The sequence below is a fragment of the Heptranchias perlo genome, chromosome 18 (assembly GCF_035084215.1).
Source record: "Heptranchias perlo isolate sHepPer1 chromosome 18, sHepPer1.hap1, whole genome shotgun sequence".
Classification (NCBI taxonomy): domain Eukaryota; kingdom Metazoa; phylum Chordata; class Chondrichthyes; order Hexanchiformes; family Hexanchidae; genus Heptranchias; species Heptranchias perlo.
Window position 1 is genome coordinate 32,702,771 of NC_090342.1, and position 26,949 is coordinate 32,729,719.

General features: G+C 46.5%; 2 protein-coding genes across 2 annotated transcripts in view; one reads left to right on the plus strand and one right to left on the minus strand.

The window, feature by feature from the left end:
• Positions 1-26,949, minus strand: part of LOC137334736 (synapsin-3-like) — a 202,772-nt gene that overhangs the window by 60,826 nt on the left and 114,997 nt on the right. The gene's annotated exons all lie outside the window — the stretch shown is intronic.
• The window catches only part of LOC137334735 (metalloproteinase inhibitor 3), a 32,075-nt gene continuing 8,072 nt past the window's right edge, over positions 2,947-26,949 (plus strand). Inside the window, exons 1-2 of the mRNA XM_067999648.1 lie at positions 2,947-3,269; positions 25,901-25,983. Coding sequence (XP_067855749.1) covers positions 3,140-3,269; positions 25,901-25,983 — 213 coding nt within the window. The 5' untranslated portion in view covers positions 2,947-3,139. The remainder of the gene's footprint in view (positions 3,270-25,900; positions 25,984-26,949) is intronic.

Consider the following 26,949-nt stretch of genomic DNA (forward strand, 5'->3'; position numbering starts at 1 on the left):
ACCCTCCTCTGTCTCTGTGTTGCCAGACTACTTGTCCAACGTCTAGTCCTGGATGAGCTGCAGTTTTCTCTAGTTAAGCAACTGGAAAGAATAAAACCATCATCTCTGGCCCCCACCACAAACTCCCACCATCGATTCTATCTCCCTCCCCAACCATGATCTCAAGTTGAATCAGACTTCTCCCAACCTTAAGTATCTTATTTGACTCCATCACAAAGACCGCCTACTTCCACCTTCATAATATCACGCATTTCCACCCCCGCCTTAGCCAATGTGCAGCTAAAACCTCACCCATGCCGTTGTCACCTCCAGACTTTACTATTCCAATGCTCTCCTGGCCACCCTCCCATCCTCCACCCTCCATTAACTTCAACTCATCCTAAATTTTGCTGCCTGTATCCTATCCAGCACCAAGTCCTATTCCACTCCTGTGCTTGCTGACCTATGTTGGCTTCTGGTCATCCAATGCCTCAAATTTGTGTTCAAATCTCTTCATGGCCTTGCCCCTCCTAATTTCTGTAACCTTCTCCAGCCCTACAACACCCCAGAATTCTCTGTTCCTTCAAATCTGGCCGCTTGTGCAACCCGTACCCTTCGCCGAGACCATTGGTGGGCAAGCCTTTAATTGTCAACACCATAAGCTCTGGAATTCCCTCCCTAATCGTCTCCATCTCCCCCTTTAAGACCCTCCTTAAAACCAACCCCTTTGACCAAGCTGTTAGTCACCCCTCCTAAATATCTCTTTTCTAGGCTCAGTGTCGACTATCGTCAGATTACATCAGTGAAGCGCCTTAGGACATTTTCTACATTAAAGATGCTATATAAATGCAGGTTGATGTTGTAAAACACCAGGAATCCACAAGTTCACATTCAATCCCGGTTCTGCCAAATCTCAAGTCCCCCCTCCACAATAATGTCAGAATAAAGGACTCTCCCATGCTGCAAACTCCATAGGCCCACTGCAGTTTTTGCAAGCTCCGGGACACACCTCCTAGTTATGCCAAACCTCGAGACCATTCCCCAATTCCAGCAAAGCTCAGAATGATCACCCATTGCTACTAAAGCACAGACTGGCCCAAAGTGCAACTGAACTCCATTTCCCTTCCCCAGCACTGCTAAATATCCAATTGGTCAATGTTGCATACCATTTTATTGTATTTTCTCAACTTTAAAAAAGGTGGGAGATAAAAGTTAAATCCACAGGTAAAACAATATATAAATAAAATAACGACTACTCATTTACTGTTTTTGCAGAATGGACAGAGTTGTGAAATTCAATCCCCAAAGGGAAAGTTAATAAAATTCCCAGAATTTTAAAAAATGGAATTTGATTTATTCAGCCGGTATAAATCAATGGGCCTGATGTTATCCCAATAGCTTAATCACCCCTATAATAAAACAGCAAATCCTCAAACTCACCTTGACCAATGCCATATGAGATCTCTTAGTAATAGCGATCTTTTATTTGTGCACACTTCTTGTCAACTTTTTTTCATTATAAATTCCCATGTGCACATTTATAATGGAAACTTGCCTTTGTAAACTTGTTATACTGCAATAATGCCCTTCCCCAGTAGAGGTACTGCAATGCCACCCCTGGCAGAAGGATGTAATTACAGCATGACAAGTTGGCCGTGGCATTTCCATTATAATTGCCAACATAAGCATTTATATTGGAACTATAAAAATAAGCACAGAATGTATGACCACAAAATGGGGACTGAATTACATCTGAGTGCCCTGGTTGAATTACTTCCCAACCTTTAATCCCACTTCACCTGATCACACTTGGCCTTGACTCTCCATGTGCAACACCATGGCCAATCAACTAGTAAATAATATAAAATAAAATTATTATATAAAAATAATAGCTCCATTATAAATGCTTACATGTTTGAAAAAACATATTTATGAACTGTCTGTGGGCAACACTATAGTCAACTTACTAGTAAATTCTATTTACTGTAAAGTGTCTGATATTCTTCTCACTGTAAGTAACGTTCCCTCACATCGGCAACCAGGATTTGTGTGATGGCACAGTTAGCTTTTCTGTAGTTCCTTGCCAAAAGCAAAAAACTGGCAAAGACAGGGTGTGTGGGCACACTATAATGCAACCAACTCTGGAAAGAATTAGACTGAAGAAATTTAGTCGCACCGCAGATGGATGATGCACACAGACATTGTGGACAATGACACACCAGAGGGAACAGACTGTCTAATTCTTTAACCTCAAGAAACTTGTACACACCTCTCTTTTTTCAGGAAACACTTTACTTCCCACCCCCACCAAACTTTCAAAACAGACTAAAAAAGAACCTTCCAGCTAACACTCTGCTCTCTGTACAACAGATGTTTCTCCAGGGACTAATCACCACCCACTCCTCAGTTCGCAAATATTTAATCTCATTCCTTTGCATCATTGTTAACTTGCGGGATGACACGCAGTTAAAGAGGAATGGAATGCTCCCCCGCCTCTCTTTCCCACCCTGTCACTCTCTTCACCTTTGTCATGTGTACACAATGATGTGCCAGATTCCTCGGGGTTATTGCAATCCATTGAAATAAAAAAGCAGGAGGCTGGAAGGAAGAACAATGTCAGGTCTGCTCTTAATATCAGGCTATTTGTGTTTAACTTATTAACAATTTAGTTTAATATTTAACACATTCCCCTCTTTCTCGTTATAATTTAAATACTTCACAGACACGACCTAATCTGCTGGCTTTCGACAGGTCTTTCCCTTTTGATATTACTGAGTAATTATTTTGCACTGTTGCTAACAAGGCAGCTGTTTATCCCAATATCATTAACATGTCCTTCTACAGCCCGTATTCCCACTCCTGCCACTCACTCCTCTTATGACATCACAGCCATCTGCTACTTGCTAATTGGCTGCTGCATCAAGGGGGTGGGCAGAACTATTATGTCACTTGTCTAATACATGGTGGGTAGTTATATTCTCTCATTCAGCAGGAGAGAGAGAGAGAGAGAGAGGGGTAGAAAGAACTGTCATCACCTAGAACATTCCCAGGAATATTAGAACGAAATAGTATAGATTTTTTCCATTATTTTTGTTTGGTTCCTGAAACTCTCGATTTATCAAAGCATCTCATTCTCCAAAAAAAGAGCCTTTCAGAGAGAATGGCGATTTCTATCACAGCAGCTTTGAGCCTGCTGCTGGCTTTGAGCGGCATGCAACTCACCGAGCTAACGGAGGCGTGCACTTGCATGCCAAACCATCCCCAGGATGCTTTCTGCAGCTCTGACATAGGTAAGGAGCACCTCTTTTTATTTAGGGTTGGCCGGGCAGTGGGGGGTGGAGGGTGGTTGCATTGTGTGTGCTTTTAGGAAAATATATTCTCAACGAGAATATTTTTTTAATCATCACCTCAAATGAAAGCTCAGAGTATCACCAGCATCCCACGGCAACTTTCTCTGTAGTCCAGGTCAACTTAACTTGTGTCTTTCACTACTTTTCTTTTTCAGTATTATATTTTACCTTTCTTGTTGTTTCCCATTCTATAACCAGCCATGATCCTATAGTTTCCTTAGATAAATTGTAAGTCCTTCGTAAAATATGTTAACCATTTTAATCCCTGATCGCTCTGTGTGAACCTTAGTAAAATATACTGTACTCTGAATGGGCTAATGTTAGACTTAAAGTCAAAAGATCAACTTTTCTGTTCCTTGCCTGATGGTGCATTGCGAGATCTTTCTTGTGTTATCTTAGTACGCAACACTCGAGCTTTATCAGTTTTATTTAAAACCTCAGCACATTTACAGCTGTGTGATAGAGGTTACTATCTTCTTAAACATTTACTATATCTTTAACCCGAAAGCAGCCATCCTGCCAGCCTCTGTGTCCAACAGGTAAAGTTTCTCTTTGACACCATTTCAGGGTTAAAGAACTTCCTCACTTGCACATTTGAAGTCTGCAGAAGTCTGTTCTGGAACAATCACGCTCAAGATACAAACGATTTCTCTAATTGGCTCAATTGCCTCGTGTTGACAGTGTGATTGCGCACCTCATTCATGTTCTGGACAGAACTAAAAGCTTTAGGAAGAAAGCAAATCTGATTCAGTAAGAATTGAAGAGTTAAATGCAGCCCTCTGCTACGTACTGAAGCCAGTTTTTTAAAAAAACAAAAAATGCTGCTTTTCAGAAACCTTTCATTTCCATGCTTTGCAACCCTGCTGTATCACACCCACCGTGCACTTTTGACTTGGGTATGAAACAGAACAGGAAAAGCACAGAGATTTTAATCAATAAAGAGGGGATCCAAACTGGAATTGGTAAATGTCAACTGACCGTCTAAAAGGAGGGAGGCGATGGGATGAGTTACTGAAACTCAGTAAACGGCAAACAGTTCATGCTCTGAAGTCCAGCAGTATCAGCCACAGGGTTAAGAGCTATTTACCTTCCAAGACACAAAAGTGATTCCAACAGGATATGGTAGAGGAAAATTAAGATTACTGATGCTTAAATCTCCTCTTTGTTGTTAGAGATGCAGGAAGGTAATTAGTTAATCTGCCTGTTCCGGTGGTTCAGGCAGATGTAAAAGATCCTTGGCCCTATTTGAAGAACAGTGGCGAGTTCTCTCAGTATCTGACTAACATTCCTTCCTTGAACACCCCTAAAAACAATATTCACTGATTGATCATCTCCTTTGCTGTTTCTGGGATCTTGCTATTTGCAAATTGGCTGCCACATTAGCCTACAAAGCAACAGTGACTGCAATTTGAAAGTAAGTCATTAGTTCTGAGGACATAAAAAAAGCACTATATAAATTCAAGTTCTTCTTCCTAGTCCAGTGATCAGAAAAATCAAACGTTCAAAGTATTGAATCGTAATATTTTCTTCCTAGTACTCCTGGTTTCCACTTACCAGACAACTGATAAGCTCGTGTGAGCTGCTCCCAAGCTTCCACTAATCCTGTTCTCTAGAGCGGTCTGGGGACTTTTATCGCTGATTTTTTTTTGTCTCTCTCCATCTCCCTTTCCAACTGTGGGGAGGCAACTGACCTCCATGCAAATATCCTTTCCACGTCAACAGCAAAATCTGATATTGGGAACTTGAAGGGAGAGGAAATTAAGCCTGTGCCCCATCACCCTGTGACTCCATGTATTAATGTTCTAATGTAGGGTCCTGCTGCAAATTATCAGATTTATTTTAAAATGGGCTGTTAAATTTCAGGACCCTTGTCACTGAGGTAAATGAATATGCACCGCTGTACATGGGACACAGTGCAGGAATGTTATTCCCATCACTGATTCAGGAATGTGAAAGACCCCAATTCAAAGGAGCCTTAGGGCTCTTTCTGTTCAGAAGATGGAACCATTAAACACACTCTCTGATGGTTCTAGGGAACTGATGCTCAAATAGAAACATGTACCTCTGTGCACCAGGCTCTCCCCATTAACAGGCTCTCCTGCTGCTGCTCAAAACCACAACCTGCCTCCACACTTTTAGTTTCAGCATCCACCCCCTCCATCACCGGCATTCCTGGGCTGCAGTGCGTCCTGTCTACAGGATGCACTGCAGCAACCCACCAAGAATCTTCAACAGCACCTCCCAAACCTGGGTCCTCCATCACCTAGTAGGACAAGGGCAGCAGGTGCAGGTCCATCAACTCCAAATTCTCCACACACCATCCTGACTTGGGCATGTATCGTCACATGGGTCAAAATCCTGGAAATCCCTATCTAACAGTATTGTGGGAGCGCCTTCACCACACGGACTGCAGTGATTCAACAGGGCGGCCCACTACCACCTTCTCGGGGCAAATAGAGATGGGCAATAAAGGCCAACCTTGCCAGTGAGGCCCACAGCCTGAGAATGCATTCAATAAAAATGCAGGCTAAACCTTTCTGTGAAGTGCTTTGAGATGTTTTTCTATGTTAAAGGCGTTATATAAATACGAGTTGTTATTGTTGTCAACAGCAGCTCATGAGACCCATGAAAATGTGCATCTCCAAGGCTGTTGAGTCTCCAGGGGCATGATTTTAGCTCTGAGTTGGGAACCCAGCGCATGCGTAGATATTCGCGTGGGGAACAGGGAAGTTAAGTGAGTGCGTCGCAATCTGCAATCGCAACTCAATTGAAGGTAAGTATTTGTGCTTCCGGGTTTCCCATGCACCAGGCAGCCAGATTGACAGACTGGCTACCTGTTAGGAGGGAAAGGAACCGTGAATCGGAGAGGGGGGAGGAAGGGAGGGAGAGATCATGGGCCGTGGAAGAAATCGGAGTGGTGGGGGGGGGGATGTGAACGACATCGGGTAGGCCTTGGAGAAGACCAGGAGGGGGGAGTCCACCATCGGAGGTGGGGGAGGGTTAGCCGATCGCAGGGGGGTCCTGTCGTGCCAGGTGAGCTTGTTGGGCCTGGCTGAAACACTTCTGCTCCTCCTGGCCTACAAGCAGTGCAACAAAGGCACTCACCTCATGGGTCTGGCCCTTCTCGCCTGCTTTCACCTAACGTGAATCAGAAGCGATGGGAAACCTTAATAGGTAAGGTAAAATTTGTTTGACATTTGTAATACACAAAAAATTGAGTCCTTCAACCATCGCAATGAAGTATGTTGCCCTTTAAATATCCGACCGCTGGCTTTAGGTGGGGATGGGACTTCTGGGTTTCTTCTGCACGCACGCATCTTAACAGACCTGGGTTAAACCCAGAAGTGGGCTGGAGCCGGGATGTGGTCCCACTCCAAAAATAAACTATTTTTACAGCCCACCTGCCCCCAACCCACCCATTCTTGAGGGTAAAAATTACCCCCCCAGAGGTCAGGTCATTTATATTAGAGTGGCATAAATGGTGGGACTACTACACCTGCAAGTGATGAGGAAATACCACAGGAGGTATTTTAACCCCCAACGCCCGGCAGAAACCATGCAGGCAGGGAGTTACGACAGAAGGGTGGATTCATGTCACGCCCCTGTCCCCCACCATCTTAACTTACCTGAAATCAGGCGTGAGAAGGCTGCCAGTCACAAAGGAGTGGAGGCCTAATTAAAATGAGAACATCACGGCCCGATGACGTCATTGGCACCATGATGCAATTTTAACTCCTGGGATCAGGAGGCCTGCATGAAGCTGATCGTTTTTACATTTTCGTAATGTCATTTGTGGCCCAGGAGGAGCAGGAGTTGCCCAACAAGGAAACATTGGGTCGCCTGTCCACCGGGCTTTCTCTTCCCCTTTCTCCAACTGCAGTCACCCCAGACACCCCCACTTCTCACTTCCCTTACCAGGGATTGTTCCCTTGGGTTCCAGGCGCTGTCGGCTTCCTGCAATCTCCTGCTCCCGCCCTCCGGCTCTTATGTCATTCCCGCAGGCGGGCGACAGTGCAGAGAAATGTAAATGAAGCCCAGAAGTTAAAATGGCCTCGGCCTCATCACAAGGTGTCTGAGGGGTTACCCTCCTTCCCACCCCCCACCCCGCATCTCTCATCCCACTTGCCCCGAACGTGCGCCAAGTTAAAATCAGGGCTCATATGTCTGCTGTTGATGAGAGGAATTAGCGCCTCTGCAGTTGACAAGAAGAGTAACATGTCTCTGCTGTTGAGGGCTTTCCAGCAAAAGAGCATCACCACCCACTGTTTTGTGCATTGATGCTGAAGTCATTGTGATGAATGACAACAATTCTTCTTAGCTCCCTCCTTCTCAAAACAGGAAGAATTCCTTTTTAAATATTTGGGTAATGTTTTGCAGATACATCTTTTGTTTTTGCGATTTTCTCCCCCTCATTATCTCCAACCCACCTTGTGTAATAGATCAGTGCCAACACTGCATTGAGGTGGCTGCTAGGCACCTTTTTAGATATACTCTTCTTATCCATAACAGAGGCATGGTACTCCTCTCATCAATGGCAAAGATGTGATACTCGCCTGTCAATGGCAGAGGTGAAGTAGTATTCTCATGGATGAGCACACCTGAAGACGCTCTAACCATTGTAGTTCTCCTCCCGTCACTGGGAAGCACCTGTTCTCTGCTGAGCAACTGAGACCCAGGTCCTATTATCCTCCATGTCATGTGTTGGTGCTCCAACAAGCTGCTCCTCCATTTAGATTTTTAATTCAGTTGGTTCCAGAGACATTGGTACTGCAGAGCAGCAAAGAACATTTACATGTTTATTGGATATTTTCATCTCTTGCTACCCTTTGTACAGCCTTTGCTCAGAGGGAGCAGGCAGGGCAAGACCTCAAACACAAATCCAGGTATCTAAGGGGCAGTATGTTCAAAGTAGAATGTAAGCTTATGTTGCCAAAAGGGTTAATAGAGCCAGAGTTTTCAAAGCTGATGTTTGTTAAACCAATTATCAACCTCCCCCACCCCTCCAACACACAACACTTTGCTTAAATCTAAAACCTTTTGTGGCACAAGCTCATGAACAAATAAGAAAAAAATAGTTGAGAGAAGCTAAAGCTGTTTAAAAATAGATTATGGGGCAATTGTAGATAGAAAAAGTGTGAAAGGATCTCTCACACAGACTTCCCCCCCCCCCCCAGCTGTGATTGAAGTGGGGAGGGGGACATTGTCCATATTGGAGTCCACCCCCCCCACCCACGAAACCAAGAAAATTCTGAATGACCTATGTCAAAAGAAGAGTAGTTTACACTCCTAAGCTCCCACCAACCTCACAGCCCCAATGAAACCCTGGGGAGGGTGGGAAGGAGGGATGAGGGTTGGATGGGTTTATAAAAACCAGTTTGAGCTGGATTGCTGTTTTTGGTGGTTGGGAGGCTGGAGTATGCATCTTGTACTCCTATATAAAGGCAATTGTAAACAATTTTACAACACCAAGTTATAGTCCAGCAATTTTATTTTAAATTCACAAGCTTTCGGAGGCTTCCTCCTTCGTCAGGTGAACGATGTGAACGATTTCACATCGTTCACCTGACGAAGGAGGAAGCCTCCGAAAGCTTGTGAATTTAAAATAAAATTGCTGGACTATAACTTGGTGTTGTAAAATTGTTTACAATTGTCAACCCCAGTCCATCACCGGCATCTCCACATCCTATATAAAGGCAGGACAAGGTTTGGCAAACCAGTTAATAGTCTGCTTTAACTGTTTTATGACTAGACAGAGCTTCTACACAAAGACAAGGAGTTCCTACAGTAGCATAGACTGATCACCAATTTCAAAACATTTTGATTTTATTTGCTGTAAAAGTATAATTTCACTGGCCATTTCTCTGCACTGGAGAGCAAATCCAGGAGGTGTGGGGATCAGGGAGTGAATAGTTACAGTAACAACAAAGTATACATTAAGCTTGGTGACCAATGTCTAACCCAGAATTTTTTTAAGGTCAAAAACTGCCAAGCAAGTTGTATTGTTTGCATTAGAGTTTGTGACTTGCTGTCCAAATAGTGATGTTGACAATGCCCCTATAAAAGGTAATTAAAGTAGTTTGCCAGCAACCTTCCACTATTAAATCCCTCCACTTCCCCAGTGCCAGAGGAAAAGGAGCTCCCATTGACTTAAAGTGATCCATATAATTTATTTAAAATAGTACCTTTTGTTTGAAGGTTGGGGTATACAGTATGAGTGGAAGAGAGGGGGCAGAGATGGCAAAAAGCTGTCATCAGTTCTTCACCGTGTGCTCTATAGCAGTACACTTAGTGGTTCTGAAAGGCCATCTCTCCTGGTCTATGACTCAGGTAACCAGATCTCCAGAGATAACCTGAGACAGATCAAGTACTGGAATGAAGAGGGACTGAATAATGAAAGAAAAGACTGGGATCAAACAAAAAGTAAGCAGGGATCAAAGAAAATCAAAATCCGAGCCACTTCACAAGAGACAGGAATTGAAGGGCAGACCGGAACTGCGAAACACTAAATCTGCTCTTATACTTCTGCTATTTTAATTTGGATTCCGAAGACCAGTGTCCATCACCCGGTCTCACAAAAAATTGGATTACCGATATTGCTGTTAGGATAAGGAGCCTGTGCCTGCAGATTTTTTTTGTTTTCAAGAAAAATGTTGTTGAGGACAACTTTTTAACAGCACAAAGGTTAATGAGGACCCATTAGGTACTGTAGTGGTAGTGAATACTTTTGACTCATTCAAGATAGTTAGCTGAGGGAATGTAAGTTTTTTTTTATTCTGAGCTAAGATGGGCCAAATGGCCTCCCTCATTTGTATCCATTTTGTGAACACAAGCAAATGTTCACAGCCTGAGAGAGAATGTGCAGCTTTGGTGAGGATGGCACTGCTGCAGGACTCTATTTAGTCTGACAGAAGCTGCTAGTGAGTTTCTGTAGCTCACGATCAGCTCCTACCGGCTGAATCCCAAAACTGCAATATTTGCTGATTGCAGTCAGGCTTCGGTGAAGGTAGGCTTCAGTGAAGGTAGGCTTCAGTGAAGGTAGGCTTCAGTGAAGCTGGGTTTCAGTGCTCAGTGCAGCTGGGTTTCTGTGCTTAAACTGATGTGCTCTGTTCCCCGCCCTGACCTGCACACTCTAGCTTTCTGGCATTCACCGCGCAGATGATGGCAATATTCTGAGCTTTTACTGCTCAAGACTATGCAACTAGTTATTTTTTCCTACTTTGCAGAATTGTTTCCTACAAAGAAATAACTCAGTGTGCTAAGGCTTTTTTGAAGTCCGGATAATGTTATTAAGAATGATATTTTCTGCTGCATGATTTTTTGCCAACATGTCCCATCGGGGGGGGCTCCACCAATTCTGGTCAGTAGCTCTCCCATTCCCCACCTATTCCTTTCAGTAACTACCCCCTCTCCTGGCCTGCTTTGCTCAGTAACTAGTCCTGGCCCCCATTTACTATGTACAGTAACTTTTGCTATAGAAGTGGCAGGAGAAATGGGGCTGGCGGATGAGAAGAAAAATCACAGCACAGGAGGAAGAGCCACACTGAGAACACGTGCAGATCTCTCACCGGCTGAATTGAGCCTCAACTGTGCACCTCGCAACCACTGGTCACAAAATGGGATTGGTGTGACTGGTGACTTGCCCTTTCTCAGTCACGAAACAGTGTTTCAATACTATGGCAAGGGGGCGCGGGGGGAGAGCACCTAGCTGATTTGGTCTGGCACTCTACAGATTCAGTGCATCATGATGAAATATAACTACCGATCCAGCACTCCTGCAGTCCTTAAATGGAATTATCCCTCACCCTGGTGCTGCAATTCCTGATAAAATATTGTGAATTGAATTGACAGAAATCTACAAAACCCCATGTACTCTGAATTAAATACACGATAAATATTTACACAAGAGGATGTTATCATTTGACATTTCTGTTTTTCCCTTGACATGTTAACCCCCAAGAACGGATGGGGAGGGGGGAGGTGGGAAGTTAAAAATAGTTGTTTTTTGGGTCGCGGCCACAAAATTTTCTGGCTTTGCATTCCCAGGGGGGGAGCCTGTACTTTTATGAGCCCACGTTAAACCTGGAAGTGGAGCCGGGTTGCGGTCGCGACCCAAAAAACAATTATTTTTTTAACTCCCACCTGACTCCAACCTACCCGTTCTTGGGAGTTAAAGTTACCCCCTGAATTAGAGTGTGTAAATCGTGTACGTTTTTCAGGGTTTCTTCATGAGACTGTGCAGCAGTATGCGACTCGGCCTCAAGAGCTCAGAGGATAGAGATACCACTCATTCCAAAAAACGCCTGACCACTGTCACCAAAAATAACCATCTGCAGTGACAGAATTATGGCACAGCAAATCACCCCCAACTAAACCAATCCTGGGTGCAGGACAACAGCAACTTTCATTTATAAAGTATCTTGAATACAGTAAAACGTCCCAAGGTACTTCACAGGAGCATAATCGTACAGAATTTGACATGTTCTGCTGAGTGTCCCTATCTCTGGAGACTACACGTTTCCCTGGATTTTAATGTGCAACTGACCCAAACTGTCTTCCAGCAGGACCCAACCATACCAAGCACATTCCTTTCAACAAACTGAGATGTAGATTATTAACTGTCCCCCATTTGATTCAACGTCTGAGAGAGTGCAGGTACCAAGGGGTGGATTTTAACTCCCAGCAAGTCTCGGGCAGGCAGGGCACAGGGTGAGTGCAAAATATACTTGCAGGCCCGGGGTATTTTAACAACCGGGACTCAACTGCATGTCGCCAGTTAGCTGCTCGCCTGAAACAGGTGGAAAGCGGCACCTGACCGTCAGGCGGAAGTGTAAGTCCGACCGGCCAGAAGCCAAAGGAAGGCTCGTCTTCAAGTCGCGCGGAGGGGGTTTCAGGAGGGTCTTGCAGGAGGGTGGAGGGGAGGGGAGTCCAGGGCAAGGGAGGCCGTGGCTTTTTTTGTGAGACCCAGAGGTGCATTCCTGATCTTCCTGGCCCCACAAAGGAAAGATTTCCACTTTGGAGGGTCTCTACGTCCTCCCGACAGCTTCTGACTTGCCTTCACCTGGTGGGAAAGCCACAGCAACTTCCCCTCTCAGGCCCGAGTTAAAATCCACTGACATAATGGGACATAGGAACAGTGCCCAGAACTGTACACAATATTCCAGATGTGGTCTAACCAAGACTGATTTGCATAAATTCACGAGGCTCCCGTCTGCAGTGAGCAGTTAAAGAGGTGGCTAGTGGGATTTCAGTAGGCTGGTAAGGCTGAACGCTCCATTTTAAAGGGCCCCCCCCCACTCTTGCCGGGCAGGGTGAGTTAAAATCCACCTTCAGCCACCGCCTTCTCATCAATTCTGCCCTCTTAACCAAGAAGGAATGAGCGAAATTCAGTTTTCTCCTCCCTCCACTTTCCAATAGGAAAGTGCCTCACCATTCCCTGGCTGCACTGCTACATTAAATTGTCACGTAGGGAATCGTGGCTAAGAACCAGCGCCCTATCACTCTGATGTACTCGTGTATGTCAACCCTCGGTCACTTGTATTGGAAAGTTGGGGCAGGGTTGCAGTGGCGGACAGGGCAAAATCAGGAAGCCAGGCCTAACACCCTGAGCTCCATCTAATAAATGGAAAAGAGGGTGGGCAGCGTGATCATGGACACATTCTCCACTGGTTTCTTTTTAATTTACATTTTCCCTTCTACAGGGTGACTCTTGACTGAAGTAAGATCAAATTGCTTTTACAGATTGAACAGAATCTCCTAAAGCTCCAGGTTGTTCAGGTGACTGACTGGAACGAACACATTTGCATTCTGGCACATAGCCCATTATGGCTTGTTTATTTGTCTAGCCTAAATGAACCATGGAACGCCTGGGCACTAAATGTGAAGTATGCCCCTAAGCAGGAAATGCCACACTAATCTCTCTATCCCTCATGCAGATGAGATCACTGTAACTATGTGTTTTGAAATCCAGCCAGGCAGGTGGTGAGGGTAGTGCCAAATAGCTACAGCCCATATCAGTTTAAAAAAAAAAGTGACCCGTTTTACTTCTGCTGCAGCAGCTTAAGTGATCTGTGTTAGTGCACACCTCAATGTTGACTCCTGCAGAGTCATGGTGTGAGATGAGTAAGTCAAATACCTATCACACCAGGGCAACTGCAACATATGAGGGCAGGGCTGTGTGTCCCAAATGCTGGCAGGAACACCACTATTTATTCAGCTTTTCTGTCAGATACAGCAGCTGTTTAAATAGTGCTTATTTTTCGATCATGTGGAATGATAATCGGCCCAATCTACCATTTAAAGGATATCTGGGTTGAGTGGCACAGGTTGTTGCAGCATCAACACACAGGTTCAGTTCCACCAACCCCACACCCCAACCCCGCAGTTCCTAATCTCCATCACAGTGCTGTGGTAAGGCACAGAATAAAAGGCAGTCTGTTATGATCTCAGCCTCTCTGTGGCAGCAGCTGGTGAGTCTGAAGATTTGCCTAAAAAAAAAATCACTTTCTGTCGGTTAGAAATTACCGGGTGAATTTTTAGGCCTCCTGCCCGGTGGAAAAGGAGCAGTACCCATCACTGTGACCACGGCAATGTTCCCCTGGCCTCACCGCTGGGTGGCTGGAGCGGCCCTCTGAGACAGGTGATCGGCCCGTTTGCAATGCTAATCGGAGTGCTATGACCTACATAGGATCCCAATTGCCATTCTTGGACTGAACTGTGCAGAGTGTGCGCCGTGCACTCTCCCACCAGTATCATGTGGCGGCCAGGCCGAAGAGGCCCTGGAAAGGTATGTTTCATGTTATTTTTGTGGGGACTGGAGGATCAGGAATGTTCCTCCGGGTCCCACAAAAATACTGCAGGCCTATCCTGGCCTGAGCTTGGCCCCCCACGTCCTTGCATCTTCGCCCCCTCACCCCCCGGTCCTCCCTCCCAGAACCTATCTGCAGATGCCGTCGGTGTCCCAGCTGGCCAATATTCTTGTTCCGCTGGTCAGCTGCCCAAATGCCAAAATCTACATCAACACCTTCGGCATTAAGTATCAGTGCAAACTGTTGAATGAATAGAGAGCTTTTTCCTGTCCTAGCACTTATTTTCAAAGGAACTCTCATTTGGTAGGCTAAGGTCCTCAATCTCCGAAGTCCCCCATGTTTGTGGCCAACAAGATTTGCTGCAATTTTTTCTGCCGTTGCTCAACTCTATGAAACTTGTATGCAAAGCTAAAAACAGACATCTGAAGGCAAGATCCAATCGGGGTTGCATCGTCACCACATCATGATTGTATCATATCGCACACAGTTTTGGTCACGCGTCCTGTGAATTGCTATAATGGACAAGACTGCACTGTAAAAGGCCTTACAGGACCCTAACCTGGAGCAGCTCAAAACTTGTTCAGGAAAGCAACATCCACATTTATATATATATATATATTTTTTAAAAACATATTACTCAGCCATTCCAGCAGACTTCCACCACAATTCCAGTAGGAATCTGCACAAACTTTGGTGGGACCCAGAAATGCCAGCTCCAGGCCTTACACTGGTATTTCCAATGGTCTTGTTTGGGGATGAAGCCTGTGCCCGTCACAAACAATCCCACTGTTGAAGGGGATAGGCCGAGGGCGGGGACTCCACATGCTGGGAGTTCCCACTTCATTGGCTTTAAAGGGACCTGGAGTAAATCTGGAGGTCAGTGCTAAGTGAGATGAAGCAAAGGAGCCTCCTGAAGGACGGAAAGTGGGCCCCAGTTCCAGTTTGGGGTCAAAGGCTGAACCCCGGAAGAAGTGAGGTGTTTGGGGGGTTGGGGGTGGGTTCTAGAGCCACAATCCATGGTGGAGGAGCCAACTTCCACCCCATGTTTCTTGAGCCTTCATTCGGGGTGGGCGCAGCAGGTGCACCCACAACACCGAAACCGCATTCCTAGAGGCCCCTCCCCTGAACCCGCAAACTTGGGTGGGGTCAGCAGTAGAGTTCCATGGTAAGCGTGATCCCAGCATCACTGTTGACACTGCAGATTTTCAGGGCCATTATTTTCCAGCATCTTCCAAAGCTGAATACTCCACTGTTTTTATTTTATTCTTGAACATAGTGAACATGGGGGGAGGCAGAGAAGAGGCATGTATTATTTAATAAATGTGCTTAAGAAGGAGGCAGCATAGAGCCTTGTCCTCTTTATAGGGTCCTCGTTGTTGGGGAAAGATTCTTGGGAATGCTCTTCAGTTGCACTTGTATATACGCAATGGACTGACACACACATGCTGTTTGTCATGCCAACGTGAAAATTTTGTTTAAAAACTGACCCTGCATGATTAAGATGGGTCAGAGCTAAAGTCACCTCACAACCATACAGTCCAGGAAGGACATAGGTTTGATCCTCGGTCTCTGCCGAGAACTGGGGCTCAATTTTGAAATGGTGGGGAGTTGGCAGCAGGGGGGTGAAGGTGTGAGTGACAAAGCCGAATTTAACAAAAAAAGTATCTTTTCCGACGCAATCGCGATGTAATTGACAGGCTGGCTGCTAACAGGAGCTGCAATGCTGGGGGTGGGGGGGTGGAGGAGGAGAGAAAGACAGAGCGAGACGTCATCCAGCACTGGAACAGAGAGTGGAGTGTGCTGAAGATCGGGGCGGGGGGGAAGAGTGGAAGATCGGGGCGGGGGGGGGGGAAGAGTGGAAGATCGGGGCGGGGGGGGGGGAAGAGTGGAAGATCGGGGCGGGGGGGAAGAGTGGAAGATCGGGGCGGGGGGGGGGAAGAGTGGAAGATCGGGGCGGGGGGGGGAAGAGTGGAAGATCGGGGCGGGGGGGGGGAAGAGTGGAAGATCGGGGCGGGGGGGGAAGAGTGGAAGATCGGGGGGGGAAGAGTGGAAGATCGGGGCGGGGGGGGAAGAGTGGAAGATCGGGGCGGGGGGGGAAGAGTGGAAGATCGGGGCGGGGGGGGAAGAGTGGAAGATCGGGGCGGGGGGGGAAGAGTGGAAGATCGGGGCGGGGGGGGAAGAGTGGAAGATCGGGGCGGGGGGGGGGAAGAGTGGAAGATCGGGGCGGGGGGGGAAGAGTGGAAGATCGGGGCGGGGGGGAAGAGTGGAAGATCGGGGCGGGGGGGAAGAGTGGAAGATCGGGGCGGGGGGGAAGAGTGGAAGATCGGGGCGGGGGGGAAGAGTGGAAGATCGGGGCGGGGGGGAAGAGTGGAAGATCGGGGCGGGGGGGGGGGAAGAGTGGAAGATCGGGGCGGGGGGGAAGAGTGGAAGATCGGGGCGGGGGGGGGAAGAGTGGAAGTTCGGGGCGGGGGGGAAGAGTGGAAGATCGGGGCGGGGGGGAAGAGTGGAAGATCGGGGCGGGGGGGGGGAAGAGTGGAAGATCGGGGCGGGGGGGGAAGAGTGGAAGATCGGGGGGGGAAGAGTGGAAGATCGGGGCGGGGGGGGAAGAGTGGAAGATCGGGGCGGGGGGGGAAGAGTGGAAGATCGGGGCGGGGGGGGAAGAGTGGAAGATCGGGGCGGGGGGGGAAGAGTGGAAGATCGGGGCGGGGGGGGAAGAGTGGAAGATCGGGGCGGGGGGGGGGAAGAGTGGAAGATCGGGGCGGGGGGGGAAGAGTGGAAGATCGGGGCGGGGGGGAAGAGTGGAAGATCGGGGCGGGGGGGAAGAGTGGAAGATCGGGGCGGGGGGGGGGGAAGAGTGGAAGTTCGGGGCGGGGGGGAAGAGTGGAAGATCGGGGCGGGGGGGAAGAGTGGAAGATCGGGGCGGGGGGGGGGAAGAGTGGAAGATCGGGGCGGGGGGGAAGAGTGGAAGATCGGGGCGGGGGGGGAAGAGTGGAAGATCGGGGCGGGGGGGGGGAAGAGTGGAAGATCGGGGCGGGGGGGGAAGAGTGGAAGATCGGGGCGGGGGGGGGAAGAGTGGAAGATCGGGGCGGGGGGGGGAAGAGTGGAAGATCGGGGCGGGGGGGAGAAGAGTGGAAGATCGGGGCGGGGGGGGGAAGAGTGGAAGATCGGGGCGGGGGGGGAAGAGTGGAAGATCGGGGCGGGGGGGAAGAGTGGAAGATCGGGGCGGGGGGGGGGAAGAGTGGAAGATCGGGGGGGGGGGGAAAAGTGGAAGATCGGGGCGGGGGGGGGGGGAAGAGTGGAAGATCGGGGCGGGGGGGAAGAGTGGAAGATCGGGGCGGGGGGGAAGAGTGGAAGATCGGGGCGGGGGGGGAAGAGTGGAAGATCGGGGCGGGGGGGAAGAGTGGAAGATCGGGGTGGGGGGGGGAAGAGTGGAAGATCGGGGCGGGGGGGAAGAGTGGAAGATCGGGGCGGGGGGAAAAGTGGAAGATCAGGGCAGGGGGAAGAGTCGAAGATCGGGGGGGGGAAGAGTCGAAGATCGGGGGAAGAGGGGGAGAGCAAGGGGTGGACGAGGGGGAGGTCACAGAGGGACATCGTTGGGGTGGGGGGGAAGAGGGGGAGATCAGAGAGGGAGGCATCAGACATTGGAGCAGGGTGGAAAAGTAGGTTTATTTTGTGTTTTAACTTCGTGCAATGGTTTTTTATTTAATTTATTTCGTTCAATTTTGCCTGATCCAGAAGCTGTGGGAAAGCTGCCCAGGTAAGTTTAAAATCGTTTTAACTATCTACTACGTCAGAAATAAAGTACCTTAAGTACCTCAATGAGGTACATTTGGTTCTTTAACTATCAAAGCCAGCGGGACTTCCGCAATCATGAAGTGCGCACGCACACAGGTGCGTCTGTGGCAACTCTGGAAGTCGGCAGGTTGGAGCCGGCTTCCGAACCTGCTTGGGATTTTCGCAGACCCCCTGCCCCCAAAATTTGATTTTAAAATTGAGCCCCTGGTGTCAGTCAGGGTGGATAATACAGGTGCTACAACTGACCGCAAGCAGTGGGGAGAAAATCATCCAGGCTTCCCACGTTTGATTGCTATTGAGCCATCCCTGCTGGAAATATTTTTGTGTTACTGTTGGGTGAGAACAGGATTAGGCCCAGCTGTGATGTCCTCCACAGTTGCTTAGCCTGCCAACACTTGCTGTCAAGGATTATGCATGAATGATGGTCCTTTGGATGAGGTGTTGGGAGTGTGACTAGCAGCTGTGGAACAGTACCCCAGCAAGGAATCAACATCTTCAGGATAGGAGAACGGAGAAAATTAGAGAGGAAAAGAACTTGACCCTGCTTCGGAACCACAGAGGAGTTTTATGATGCGGCTATTCCAGGAGCTGGGCCTGTCCCAAACTCCCAAAGGTGGCAGTGATGACTTTTTAATCATTTCCAGTTCTAAAAGCAGATCAAAGCATTAATCGGAGACTGTATTAAGGGAGGCAGCTGTCACCCTGTCATGTACAGTACAGATCTGAAGGGCTAGCACTTAGTCCAACACGTTATATCATGTACAGCAACACATCTATTTCAGCATGGGATTGAAGGTTATAAGAATAAGAGATAAAAATAATCAAATGTTGTGCAGTATCCTGAGCTGCTGGGACCATGGAAATATCACACAAACTGGTTCACTAATGTCCATCAAGGAAGGGAGCCTGTCACCCCTACCTGGCCAGTACCACAGTAATGACTCTTAATGCCCTCAGAACTGACGACTCCGTTACGGTTGTGTTCTATAGCGATTGTTTATAAGAGAAATATCTGACGGACCTATTGGCAATGGCCCAGGCACGGATCAGGACAAAACTCAAGCAATCTCAGCCCAGTCAGCTCTGCAAATTCCTCCTCACTAACATCTGGTGTTTAAGTTGAGAGAGCTTCCCATAAACTAGTCAAGCAACATCAATCGCTTTACGCACGGAGTCATATCTACCAGTCAAATCCGAGATTTTCCATCACCATCCCTCTGCATATCCTGTTCCACCTGCAGGACAGACCTACCAGTAGTGGGGGCACAGTTGAGTGGGCTTGGCCCTTAAAGTTCTCAACATTGACTCCAGACTCCATGACGTCTCATGGCTCCAGGCCAAACAAACCTCCTGCTGCTAACTATCTACCACACCTCCCTTGCCCACCCCCTTCCCCCATAGCTGGCAAATCAGTACTTCTCCATGTTGAGCATCACTTGGAGGAAACAATGTAGGAAGCAAGGGCACAGAATGTACTCCATGTGGGGTACTTCAATATCCACCGCTGAGAGTGGCTTGGTAGTACTACAGGTGATTGAACTGGTCAAAGTCTGAAGGACAAAGCTGCCAGACTGAGTCCATTTATTTTCTGGGGCATAGTGTTTCAAAAGGTGATAAAGTGCCAATTAAAATGATGGTATTAAAAGAGCATGGCAGCGTGAATAGGATGTTGGTTTAAGGAGTAAAACCAGAGAGTAGTGATTGATGGATGTTTTTCAGATTGAAGGGATGTAAATTGTGGTGTCCCCCAGTGCTGAATGGTAGAGCCATTGCTCTTTTCAATAAATATACACAATCTGGATTTGGATGTAGGGGCACAATATCTAAATTTGCAGATGACACCAAAATAGGCAGGTGGTTAATTAGGAAGAAGATTGTACGCTACTTCAGGAAGACACAGGCATTGGATATGAAAGTCAGGGGGGATGTAAAAGGGGCTGCCGATTCACTATTGCCAGTTTTGCACTATCGCCGAAGACTAATTTCGCCCCCACTATTTCTGTTGGTGAATGGGTGGGTAACAAGAGGGCATAAATTTAAGATCATCTCCAAGAGTGTAGGGAGAAGTTCAAATTTTTTTTGATTCAGAGGATTATTGGGACATGGGATTCTCTACCAGAAACAGAGGAAGCAGAATCCATAATAGCTTTTAAAAGGGAAGTGAGCATATTTTTGAAAAAGAAAAATATAAAAGGGTATGGGAAAGGGCAGAGAAATAGCTCGCTCTTTCAGAGGGCCGCCTGTAAAATGCTATGACTCAGTGATTAGTTATAATCTAAAACGCTGGAGGGAACAAGCAGTAATATGTGTGTGCGCGTTTGGAGGTTAATTGTAAAGCAGCATCCCTGACATAAAAGTCAGGATTCAATGCCCTACAGAGCACTTTGTCATTTTTAATATGTACAATAAGGGTTCCATTAATTACAATGCAGTAACATAGAATCATTTTATTAAATATTTAATGGACGCTTCACCATGCTGCCTTCTCAACTCCATGCTGTCAGTATCAACCAGATTGGTTGGATGTTGGGACAAAGGACTTTTAGAAGTAAACAACTGGACTTTACTTTCTGCCACTGTTAGTTGCATATGAACTTAAGGCTGTCCATGAAGTGGCCTGTCACAAGTAGGCCTCTTAAATTCTCATGCATAAATGGACCAACCAAAAGTGTTGTCCCTTGTCAGAGGACTCGGGACCTGGGCTTCCTTACTTGTTTCCAATGTGGACTACATCAAAGTAATTTAACGTGGAGTAAATGCTTCACACTGACACCACATTACACTGACACTTGTACAAAGCGTGATGGAGGACAGGACACTGGACTTATTTAAGCAACAGCTAAATGCTGTAATGTTAAAAGGTAGGATTGGTATCTTGAAAGGATGAGATCAAATGGGCTGAAAGGCTTTCTTCATCTAAATCTATCTAGTAACTCCATGGCAAGAAAGCTAGCTATTCCCTCCAAGGCAACAGTTCTTAAAGAGAGCTCATAGTCATCTGGCAGTGGGATCGTGAATACAACAGTCATAACAAGTACCATTTCCCACAACAGCTATATTTTTCAATTCAAATTAAATCATGTGTTTATATAATGAGGAAAACTTTGCCTACTGAAACAAAGGGCTGTCAGTGCCACTTCAAGATACAAATATACTTTTAAAGAACAAAGCATTTTCCTTACCCCCATCCCCAGTTGGGTGCTAAACCCGTACAGCACACCAGAAGTGCACTGCTGCTGTCCAGCCCCAAGAATCACCTGGGTTTCTTGTCCTATGCTATTTAAAGGGCCCATTGGTAGCTCCTAGCAGTGCCAAACACCAGCAATAGGGCCTAGAAAATCAGGAACAACCTCAGGCCTACAGTTGTCTCTCTGCTGTCAATAATTTAAGTCCAAACTTCTGGGAGGGGCCTAAATCTCAAAGTTGCTTAACCAAAATTCTTCAGCCTAATCCCTCGGAACCCCATGGACCCTTCAGTTCAGCAGCAGGCCAAAGCACCACTTTTTCTGGATGCCTCTGCACTGGGATAACTAGCAAAGTGGTGTCACCTGCAAAATGAGGCAGGAGGCCAGAATGTCCCCTTCCACCTTATGGCTCCATCTAGCTTGCACCTACTTTGGGTGCAGATGCAGGTGAGGCTCTGCACAACCCCTCCCAGGAAAACCTTGGAAATCCTGGGGCAGCGTTAAAGGGGCAGAGCCCCTTTTTCCTGACCTTTGCACCTGGGGAATATTTGGTCCCCTGGGCTCAAGGGCCATGCAAATTGGCCATTAATATGTTTCTTATAATTGAAATTCCTGTCCATGTAAACTTCACCCACAGGAGCTTCTGACACAGTTTTCATTGCTCAAAATCTTCTATAGTGCTTTCATTCTTTCTTTGCATCAATCTGCATGTGTTTGCAATTTGCACTAATTCATAGTTTTAAAAAAAAATGTGGCTCGAGGTAGGTAATTAGATTGATATATGGAGCTCAGCTGCTCTCAGAAGCACCTACCAGTTACCTGCTGCTAATTTGATTTAATGCTTCGCCATCAAAACTGCAGGACTTTGACTGCAAGCATAGAAATCCTCTCCCATGCTGCTCTGGGAATGGAAATAAGATCAAGTGATAGACATAGTGAAACTGTTTATTGCTGTAAAAGTTCTAAATTCACTGTTTATCCAGACCCAGGCACCAGCTAATGGAATTGGGCCAAATTACTTAAAATGCAGCTTTAGCAAAGGGCAGTGTGCTCATACACCCTTACCATATATAGCCGTTCAGAGAGAGTAAGCGAGAGAGAGAGAGAGAGAGTACAAGCACACAAGCACACAGAGAGTGCCAATAAAGGCAAATTACTGATCGGGTAAATAGCAGACATGCTTCCAGTAGGGAGCTAATAGCACTGTGTCCTGGTAACTAGCTGAACCACAGGGAACCTTGCTTATTAGTGAAGAGGATGTAAATAGGCCTCAAAGCACTTCTGAAAGTTTGTTCAACACCACTCACCAGAATGAGGTTATGAAGCTTATTAGCCTTTGAAAGGATTGAATTTAGATGGGGTGTGTTAGGCTCAGTTTCAGTCTCTCAAAAGAACTAATAATGCAAATTTCACACTGCACTCTGTACCAAAAGAGGCACTTTTGTTCCCAGCTTGCTTCTTCAACCACTAGTGTTCTGTAGCAGCCGTACACTATTCTCCATTTTGTACAAATTACAAGGGCATTTGTCTTTTATATTTACTAGCAGTTCTTCCATGGCATTCCTCTCAGGGAACTGGGGGTACACTATTGCAAGGGAGTGGGGTACTGGATGGGGAGCACATTTCTGATGAAAACGCTTGGAAACAAGTTTGAGGAAAATGTGCTCCGAGACAATGAACCAAGTGTTTTTTGACTGGAAAAAATAAACATATGAATAAATAAAGCTTTCCTTACCTGCTGAAGTAAATAATTAAATGTTTCATTCACATACCACAGTTACATAAATAAATTAGTATAAGTAACCTGATTGAGAAGGGTGGCTCAGGAGGGAAGATGGCATCGTGGCGGAAAAGAGCAATCTGAGAGGGGGGGAGAAGACAGCTTGGTCCAAAGTTATAACGGACATTCTTCATGGAGATGTCCTGGCTTCATTCTGCATCATCACAGGCTATTTTCTGTGATTTGTTAGAGTTGGCCTATGGTTTTGCATCGACCCAGGAAGTCCAGGAAATATCTTGCAAAACGAACTTTTAAGTTTTAAACTATCTTGATTCTGTTGGAATCAACTCAGATGAGACACAAGGCTGGCGCATACATCCCTGACGATCAGACATTAGAACAATCTGGGTAACTGTCCCAGCATTGAGGACATGACACTTAGTAACAAAGTTACAAAGAAAATCAATATCCTCACAGGGGCGATCTTTGACTACTGCCCGAAACAAGTGCAAAGTCAGCGGAGTGGCAATGCCACCCGTCTGTTGCTACCAGTGGGAGGCCTGAGCTATTTTCAGGCCCATGCCTCATTAACATGCTGCTGGCGAGCTGTAGGCCCCAAGGAAATGGGCCGGTTCCCAAGCTGAGCTGGCTGGCAAGTTAGGCCTGGGGGTGGAACTCTGAAAGGACCAGCAGCAAGCTGGAGTTTTTTGGGGGCCCAGGAGGACCGTTCCTACTCCTCTTGAGCTGACCATAAAAAAAAATTAAAAGTTTCCAAGGCCATTTTATTTAAGCGGACCCTCTAGGGGCTTTACAACCCCTATTAGTGCCTTGATTCGCATATTTAAGCAGCCTCCCACCTGTTTCGGGCAGGCGAGCTGCTCACCCATTTACAGAACCATTGTAAAATTCCATTAGCAGGCATTGGGTATCAATGGGGTGGCTGAGAGGCATCCCCAATCTTCAATTGCTGGCCGCCCATTTTTCAGATGAGAAACGGGAACCCGGCAGTTAAAAATCGCTCCCCCTATGTCTTGTCTCTCAACTGATGCCAGATGACAAACAAACGCATGTTCCTTGTTTGACACGTGGAGACCAACGGAAAGCTGACTGTCTCTTGTTGGACTTTGACAAACATCCTGTTCTCAAGCAGAAACGATTTTGTAATTCTCTGAGGCTTCCAGTGGTGTGAAATTTGCTCTATTTACATTATGGGTATATTCCACAGCACCAGCAGCAATAGGAATCGCATTTGAATGGTCAGTCTCATGTATGTGTGACATTAATTTCTGGGTGATGTTTGGGGAAGGTCCATACAAACCAGAGATAATCTGCATGCTCAGTCCCCCTGAAATCAGAATAATTTATATTTGCTGCTGGAAGTAAAAAAGCATTTGAGGAGCAGGGGGAACCCTTTCTTGAGGTAGGTCTCTGCTCCTTGGGAAACAGCAGTGCTGTCTCATTTACGTTACAGCACTGCTTTCGACAGTGGAGCACAATATAAATGGCCATACATATGCAATGTTAGGCACCAGAGCACTACTGGTGAACAGCCCTTGCTAGAGCAGGTTTCAGTACTGACCATCTCCACGTAGTGACCTTGTCAGATCTGCTGCACCATCAGACCTTGTTCTCTCTAGTCACCTTTTATAGTTCTTTTTCAAAAAAAATTAGCTTGACCCGAAATTGCACTTAAAAGCTAAGCCAAATCCCTAAAGCAAGATGAGAAACAATGTGAATTGCTGCTGGGTTTTTTTTCCACATTCTTACCCCATCTGGTACGCTGCCCCTAGCTCCGTCACGCTGCCATTATGCTTGATTGCTGGTTGGCTGGCATGGAACAAAAGTCTACTTGTGTTTGGGGGTGGGGCAGAGGACTGTAGACTAAACACTGGGAAGCTCCAGTGGGAGTCACACTCTCCCCTTGAAACAATACTTACAGCCGAAAGCAGGCCAGCACAGGCACAAACAAAACTGCTGTTAGACTGGGCTGGTACTGACACTTATATCCTCACTGCACATTTACTTGGTTTGAGGAGTCTTAAGCTTCCAGGACATAAAATTATGGGGAAGCAGGGCAGGGAAGAATAACCCATGGAGGATAAATTAAATAGCCCAAGGGAAGGAAATAAACAAATTTATTAAATTGATTCAAACTACAAGTGCAACATGGGCACAGTGAGAGCTTTTCTGGGGGAGAATGTGTGTCCTCACTTTACAGATGCCCTCCTGACATCAAGAAGGAGCTTTATAGATGCCTGCCTGGCAATAGAGAGAGACTTTGCAAATGCCCTGTCAGTAAAGGGCAGTTTTGGAGAGGCCTTCAGTCATCCTTCACTCCCTCACATTAGTAACTGTTGATATAGTTTACCTTTTACTCTTTTAAAAAGAGACAATTCTGCTTTTAGTCAGCGTTTGTGCTTACAGCAGCAGTCAGTGTGCCTCCTTTTCTCAATGAGTGAGGCAGTTCACAGAGGAAGATGTGAAATTTATTATGTCGTCATTTCAGGGAGTTCCCTCTCCCAATTTTCTCTCCCTCTCTCCTGAAGGTATTAACTTTTGCTGGGGTTTATTTCCACAGGTGCCAGCCATCCTGCAGTACCTCAACCAAGTGGCCATGCTTCATGTGTGAGCCTACAATCAATGTTTGCACTCTATTCGACCTTTGGGGGCAACACAACTGACCCTGGTCCTGTCCTCACCCAATGTCCACATACCAAAAAGTGATCAGCAGTGGAAACCCTATTTGATTTTCTTGCTTCAGACCATGGGTGTTGTGTCCTATTGTACTGCCCATATTACCACCCTGGCTGAGATCAACCAACTCAGCATAAAATAAGGATCAAACTTGGGATCTTCCCAATTAGTTCCACACTGGACAGTGAACTTATCAATTGAACCATCAGAGAGCTCTGACTGCAGTTTTAATGAAAATCCTTGAAGATACCTTGTATATATGTTTCCCACTCGTAAGCAGTCTAAAGCAGGCAGACATACTTAACATTTCTGTTAATTGCTAAACTTGTGCTTTAAAACTGAATGATCATGTCATCATTCTTTATCTTCCAGTTATCAGGGCAAAAGTGGTTGGGAAGAAGCTGCTGAAGGATGGACCTTTCGGCACAATGCGCTACACCATCAAACAGCTGAAGGTAAGTTAGACCAGGCCTAGTCTGTTTAAATATCGTAAAGAATCTGAGTGTAGCGACTCAGTGATACAACGCTCTTCACCTCTGGGAACTGAATTTGAATCTGGCTTAGAATGATGGGATAAAGGTTTCCTCTTTCTGTTGGTTGGAAGAGACCCAAGTCTGGGCAGTCTTAATCTAGTTCTTAAAGGGTGAAAATCCACAGCACAAGACCATCTAAAATCCAGCACTAATTGGCCATCTCACTCGAACAGATCGCAAAGATAGCTGGTATGGAAAATAGAAATGTCACACTTGGAGATACTACCTGCACTGGGGCAAAGTAGAGGTAGCTCCACTCTGCATTTAATTTGTACTATACCTGACCTGAGAGTGCTTGACGTCGAACGGTGTAAAGACTAGAAAATGTACCGTTCCCACCACAAATACTAGTCACCTTTAAGAGAGCAGGATTATTTTTCTTTTAAATGGTTTTTTGAAAGGGTGGCAATGTTGGTTCCATTGTCCCCTTCATAGTAACAAAAGTCAGTTCATCATCTAATATTTCCCCTCCTTCCATTGTGAGGGAAAACCTTGCTGATAGTCAGCTGGCCTCAGCTAATGTTACACACTGAACATGTGGGGAATTATACAGAAGAAGATAGCCTGCATCTTATATGGCAGAGCGTGCAATGCATTAATGATCTGTGCCACAGTCTAACTGAATAACCATGAGCTTAGATTGATAGCGGGGAGGGGGAGGGTGGGTAGAAATGAGAAGCTGTTGCTACGGAGAGGGAAGCAAACTAAAACAACCATGTACTGTTCACAATCTACAAGGCTGCATCATGCTTATCAAGAGAAACAAAAAGCTTTCCAACAATAGTTGACTGGTCCAGTGGCACAGCCAATGCCACTCTATGAGCAACCTCCAGGAGCTGAGCTAGGGAGCCTTGACTTTCTTTCCCTCCCTGTGCCTACTTCTATTCT